The sequence below is a fragment of the Sminthopsis crassicaudata genome, chromosome 5 (genome assembly GCF_048593235.1).
Source record: "Sminthopsis crassicaudata isolate SCR6 chromosome 5, ASM4859323v1, whole genome shotgun sequence".
Taxonomy (NCBI): Eukaryota; Metazoa; Chordata; class Mammalia; order Dasyuromorphia; family Dasyuridae; genus Sminthopsis; species Sminthopsis crassicaudata.
The window spans coordinates 99,582,905-99,589,878 of NC_133621.1; the positions used below are offsets into that span (position 1 = coordinate 99,582,905).

The 6,974-nt window shown below is 36.2% G+C and overlaps 1 protein-coding gene across 1 annotated transcript; it reads right to left on the reverse strand.

The window, feature by feature from the left end:
- Window positions 1–2,872: 2,872 nt before the first annotated feature.
- On the reverse strand, window positions 2,873–6,095 carry LOC141545235 (anionic trypsin-like). Its single transcript, XM_074272273.1, has 3 exons — window positions 5,845–6,095; window positions 3,934–4,070; window positions 2,873–3,061 (listed from the first exon to the last, which is right to left on the reverse strand). The coding sequence occupies exons 1-3, from the start codon at window positions 5,972–5,974 to the stop codon at window positions 2,909–2,911; spliced, it is 420 nt and encodes a 139-aa protein (XP_074128374.1). The 5' UTR covers window positions 5,975–6,095; the 3' UTR covers window positions 2,873–2,908.
- Between the last annotated feature and the right edge of the window lie 879 nt (window positions 6,096–6,974).

The window sequence follows — 6,974 nt, forward strand, 5'->3', positions numbered from 1 at the left end:
GATTGAAGTTTGACTGAAAAATCTTATGTCTATTATTTCTAGGGGCAATTCAATATTTCAACTGATTTATGATATTGTCTGTGTGGATATTCTACTCCATTGTTGTAGGTTCAACCCATTTACAATTCTGCATGATTCTTCATGTTCTTTTTTTCCAATAAATCTTTCTTAAAGGCTCCATCCTTGGTAACCTTCCTTTGATCACTTAGTTTATGGAATTCACCTTCTTCTATTTATTTTTCTCAGTTTTGCTACATGACAAGTTAGTCTCTTTTTCTGATCTTACATTTTCTAAATGATCTCTTTTGTGACACTTTATAAGTGAGTCATCAGTGACAATACGCTAAATCCTGCTTGTTTCCATTGTTGATTCCTTTGGGTCATTTGCAATTTTGACTCTTCAGATACTCTGGTGATTCAACTGTCATCAATTATGAGACTAGGTCATTTCAGAAGACCTGCAAACATTGATTACATTTGTATTGGTTGTTCTTACATGCTGATCAATTAATGTATCTAGAATGGGTTGGCTTAGTAGAACCTCATGACACATTTTTTGCAAACTCATTTTCCTCTCCACCATTTTTTTGGAAAGGTGTTACTTCTTGTAATCTTCTATTACCATCCTTAATCCATGTCATGTTTTGCAAGGAATTTATTTTTCTCAAACAGTAATGGCATCCCTGTCTCACAGCTAGCAATGGATATTAAATGCTGGCTGATATGATTTCTGGTCTCTTTTGATCTCTTCATCATAATAACTGCGTTATATTGTTTAATCATCCAAAAGAAATGGTAATAATTCAAGTCACTAACTTTACCTTTGTGCTTTTAACTCCCTTTCTCATTTAATAGTCATTGCTTATTTAAATAAATCTTGTTTGGAGCTTATTGTTCTGAAAATCTTTCATTTTGATCTTTCTGAGTGGGGAAAAGAATGGTAGGTGGGACAAAATTTTGTTGTCTTCATTGGTGTTTTTACAATATGGGTTTACCAACCCAGGAGATCCAGTACTGAAGAGAAAGTTGGTTGAAAGAGTAAGAAGGCAGGATCCAAGACTTGGCAGATAAAAGCAGGTCAAAGAGGCATGAGGTAGTTCAATAGCTGAATCAAATGCTAAGCCTGGAATTAGGATGACCTGAGGTAGAACCCTATTTAGACACTTACTAGTGTTATGATACTGAGAAAGTCACTTAACCTCTATTTATCTCAGTTTTCTCATCTGTAAAATAGGGATAATAATAGCATGTACCTCCCAAGGTTGTTGTAAAGATCATTCAAATGAGACAACCATTATAAAATGCTAAGTATAATTTCTGGCACATAGTATGTATAATATAAATGTTAGCTTTTATTCTTATTTTGACATAAAATAGTCCCATGAAACAAGTCAGAATGTAATCACTTTGAAGATATTAGAACTAACAGGTGCTTTTAAAAGTTTCCCCTTTTAATTCTTAAAATTGAGGATCCCTGAGCTGTCATATATACTTTAATAATGTATATTCATTATATATATATTCATTTTTTCACCCCTAATAGTATATACACACGTGTGCATATATGTAAGCAGGTATAGATAGTGAGATGTATACATACATGTGAAGATATATGTTACATACACATGTGTGTATATACACATAACTCAGGGAGGATGTTAGCAACTGGAAAGGGAAAGAAAAGTTTCATATAGAAGATGGTGTTTAATATGGTTTTTTTTGGGGAAAAAAGCCCTAGCAATTCCAAGACTCAGAGGATGGTGTCTATTTCAGTCATTGCAAAAGAGCAGAGATGGGAGACTTAGTGTTATGTATGAGATATAGTTGGAAAACTAGTATGGCTGGATTATGGACTACCTGAAAGGGAGCTATGGGTAATAAGTCTAGAAAAACAATTTGAAACTAGATTGTAAAGAACTTTAAATGCCAAACAAAAGAGTTTATATTTGACCTAGAGATGATAAGCAATTGGAGTTCATTGATGGGAGAGAGTCATAGTCCTATTTGTGCTTTAGGAAACTCATTGAGTCAAGGTGGTTAATAATTTCAATAATAGATGAGAATAAGGGACCACTTAAGGTAGAAGGAACAATTTGGAATCTATTTCAATAGTCCAAATGAGTGCTAATAAGCATCTGAACTAGAGAAGTGACACTATGAGGAGAATACAAAAGGATAGAAATGAGAAATTTTATGGAGATAGGATGAACAAAACTTGACAACTGATTTTATACTTGGGATGAATAAGAATGGAAATGTTAATAATGATATTAATTTTAAGAAGCTGGGAGACAGGAAGGATGGTGGTGCTCTTGTAAAGACATTGGAAAAGGGGTGGATATTTTGGGTTTGTTGAGTTTGAAACATCGATAGGATTATCAAGAAAATAGAATCTTTCTCCTTGGAGATCTTTCAGAATTTAAGAAATTAACATATAATAAGGGTTCAGCACAAGACTAGATCATCTAAAATGGAGTTTTAAAAAAGCCATCTTTCTTGTAGTCAAGTGTAAAAAAGAAACAGGTAGACAGTGCTCAATTAGATAGTTTTAGGGATTCAGAAAGTTTTGGCTATGCAACTCATGGAAAACATTATTTTTTACCACAAGGTAGGCCAAAGGAGACCAGAAGCAGCAGTAACTTTGACATGGATGATTACATATGAGGTTATGTGGTCTTTATACTGTGCTCTGGGCTTGAAGATATTGTAATAAATAACTTGGTCTCTCTAAGGAAGTTTCTTGTCCTCTGACAGGATTGTGTTGCCACCTATCTGACCTGAAGAAGCTTATGGAGAGTAAAGGAACTTCAAAAAAAGACATAGGCAATGAAAGGGTAATTATTTTATTGACTTTACGATGCTAAGTCAGAGCCCAATTGGAGATGGAAAGAAGAGGGTTCTGGAGACTTCAGCTGTTGGCAATAATCATCTCCTCAATCCAATCCACATAATTGCATACCTTAGTATATACTCCAGGGTAGTTCTTTATAGCACAGCCAAAGCCCCAAGAGATAATACCCTGAAGTTCTCCATTACAGACCAGAGGGCCCCCTGAGTCTCCCTGCGGAAAGAGAACATGGATGAATAAGGAACATAGGAAAATAAGAGAAGAGATTGCAGTTTGTATTTTAGTTTAAAGGTTTAAATAATAGACTTTTAGAGTTAGAAACTTTAAAGATCTTCCAGGCATTTTAAACTTTTTTTTGTTTGTTTGTTTTATGAACATCTTTTGGCAATCTGTTAAAGCCTAGTGATTTCTTCTCAGATTAATGTTTTTTAAATGTATAAAATGAAATTCATAGCATTATAAAGAATACCAATTACATTGAAATATCTGTCTACTATCTGTCTATCTACTATCTATCTATCTATCATCTATCATCTACCTACATCTATTTCAGACATTGGGTTAAGAACCTCAGTTCTAGCCTAATTCTATAATTAATGTATCCTTCAGATTCCCACAACTATTTTTTTTACCTCCCTTCCCACTAATTCTCTCCATCTCAACACTGCTTTTCCTTCCCTATTTCTAACAAATAGGAATCAAGGACCTTGAGCCAGAATCAAAGTGTGTTGGGATGTCTCTGCAGATGATGAACTTTCCTTCACCAAAGTATAACTTTAGGAATGAAACAAAGTTTTGGTGATGACTTTGGTGGAGGAGATTCTTAGTAAAGTACACAATGGACTAAATGGCTTTTGAGGTTTCTTCCAACATGGGTATTAGGGGATTCTGTTGAATATTATAAGGCTTTTTTCACCCCAATTTGGGATTGCTCTAGGGAGCAAAGATCTGAGCAAAGGAAAATTCCCTAATCTTTCTGCTCCCAGAGGCTTTTTGTAGTTATTACCTTCTTCTTCTCCCCCCATTCACAGACAGGTTCTTTATAGGTATTTTTGACTCCAAAATGTAAACAAACAGGGTTATACCTGGCAGGAATCTTTGCCTCCTCCTAGGAAACCAGCACAGACCATGTTTTTTGTGATCTGTTCAGGGTAGGAGGCCTGGCACTCAGCATCAGACAGAAGGGGAACATTCAAACACTGTAGCAGGTTGGGATAGTCAACTGTGAAGAGAATGGGAAAGGGTGGAGAAAAAAAAGCTGGTCAATAAAGAAGACTAGGAAGATCAGCTAGAGTGTTTAATTATGAGATCAGGAAAGACAGATACTGAGAGTTGAATCCAGGAAAGACAAGAGAGTTTGCATTTTTTCCCTTTTCTGGACTCAAGCAATTTGACCTTTCTTATGAAACTTCTCTTCCTGCTTAGAATATAGTTACTTCTATACTTGTCTTATTCTTTCACCTCAACTAAAAGCCTGTTGAGGATTAGGACTTGGCTCTATTTTTTCTTCATTCTTCCTACATAAAACAGACAGTCAAAGGTGACTAAAAGAGACTAAATCAAAGATTTTGGTGAGATGGCCCTTCAAGAGAAACACTATATTATTCTAATGATGTTCTTAAAGTTTTTATAGCTTTGTAAAACAGTTTTAAGATAGACTCATAGAAAGAGACTGGTGGTGGTATTTGCATATAGAGAAGAGGCGAGGAGGGTATGGATGGTAATTGAACACCAGTATTTCTGGTGTTTAGGCCATACCAGTGGGTAGAGGGCTAGTTTAACCAGTTTAACTAGGTAAGAGGCAAATGGGGGGCAGAAAAGTCAAAATTGTAAAGTCAGTTACACTGAAGGGAGTACCAGAAATCTGAACAACAGACTTTGAAAGTAGGGAAGGTTCTTAGATTTCATCTAGGCAAAATCTTTCATTTTTTAAATGAAGAACCAGAAGCTCAAAGTGCTTCGCAGAAGGTTCCTAAAAGCAACAGCTAAGAAGTATAGGAGCTAGCCTTTAAGTAGAGATTTTCTGAAACCTTGGCCCATGAGGCTTCTCATTGGCTTTTGAAAATGATCTAGTCCTTTATAGTTATCTGGAAAAGGCTTAGATTAACTGAGACATTAGTTAAAGGTAAAGGAGTATAACTTCATAGAAAGCAGGAGATCTTTATTGTATCCTGGACCCCTCTGGTATTCTGCTGAAGCCTATGGACCCTTTCTCAAAATATTTTTTTTTAATTCATATGATAAATGATTTAGTATTATAAAGGAAATGAGTAATGCTGAAATAGTGTTAAAATATTGAAAAAAAAAACTTCAAGGATCCCAAGTGAAGAGCCCTTGATCTAAGTGGAGAATTATTCTTACCTCACTCAGTGAATAGTCTTGGATAGAATTGGGTCAGGGATAAGAACAGGATTTCAGAAATATGGTGAAATAATGTTAAATTGGGGAATACCTCCATCCTTTTGTAATTTCTCAACTCTGTACATTATTTTCTTTCATTTTGCTCTATCCTTTTTTATTTATTAAGCTAATACTTATTTCCTGGTTGGGTCAAAGGAAGCAAAATCTTTCAGTAGCTGGTCCAGAAAACCTGAAGGATCATTCAATATCATTTGAAGGCTTTGAATAGTTTGGTGGCAATAATAGAAAGGAAAGGAAGAAGCCCTTCAGAAAAAGGGTTTTGGGGCCACAATGTGAATATTCTTTTCAACCTTCTAGGGGCAATCCTGAGATTTGTGAGGGCTATAGAGAATAAGAAGGATGCTAGTAGAAGAGGAAGAACATGAGGCAGGATAAGAATAATGACTAACATCTACTCAACATTTCAAGGTTTCCCTCACAGCAAAAATGGGAAGTAGATATTATTGTCCCCATTTGAGGAAAATTAGACTGAATAAGTTAGGTTGGCTTGGCCATGGCAAAGTATCTAGTAACTTTCTGAGGCAGCATTTGAATTCTTGGCTTCTTGATATCATCTAGCTGACAATGTAACTTACCATAGTGGCTCAAGGTGTTGCCCCAACCAGAGATGAGACACCTGGTGCCTGTGGAGGCACAGGAGCGAGGCAAGGAGATGGGGGCAACTTTTCTGTTGAGAATAGCAGGTGTTTTCAGCTTAATCAGCATGATGTCATTATCCTTGGTCTCCCTGTTGAAGCCTGGATGCAGGATGACCTTTGCTGCAAGGATAAGCTGTTCACTTCCTTCAGTAACTTGGAGGTTGTTCTCTCCCAGTCTCACTTGAAAGCGCTGGCTGGAAAGGAAAATCTTGCTCAATACTAGAAGTGTCTTTGTGGCAGGGAAGCTTTCTTTCCCCAGCCTAGGAATATATTCTATTTAGTTTTAGATTCATTGATCATGAATCTACTGTAGAGCATTTCAAGATAGAAAGTCAAGTATATATGGGGAAGGTGGGAAGGTGTGTGGTGTGGTGTGGTGAAGGTGCCTTAGTTTTAAAGAGTGATGGAGGAGAGGAGTATAGTAATTAAGAGATGTATCTTTTACAGGGTCTTGACGATGGTTGCTAACCTTCAGGAAACCAAATACCATTAAGCTTAGTTTAGTGGCCTAGCTTGCTTTCCTTACCACCTTTCCTCCCATCCTCCTTAAGTTTATTCTAGGTGGTTCTGAAGACAGAGGCTAATTTCCTCAGAATTTATTTTTTTTTCTATTTTGCAGACTTTTCTCCCTAAGCTCTTTAACATCAAACCAAGCAACCTCTATAAGAAAATGTACAATGGGAATATAACATCTCTTTTCTGTACATTGTTCTATTGATCCAGCCTATGATAGCATATATATCATGAACATTTTCTTTGAGAGAATAATCTGCATGTATCAGACATGGAAAATAACAAATAGCGTCATGAAAACTCAAAGTTTTTCTTGAGAAACAATTGGTTAGGTTAGATCCTGTCACTTACTAGTGGTAACAGTGAGCAGCAGACAGTACCCATTCTTTATTAATGAGGGAGCCACCACAGATATGGTAGCCCACATTCAGGGACACTTGGTAGGGAAGAGAGTTCTTCTCACAAGTGTAACCGCCGACAATCTTGTCATCATCTTCATCATCAGAGGAAAAAGCAACTTAGAAGGAAATAGAACAAGAAATAGTAAATTAGCT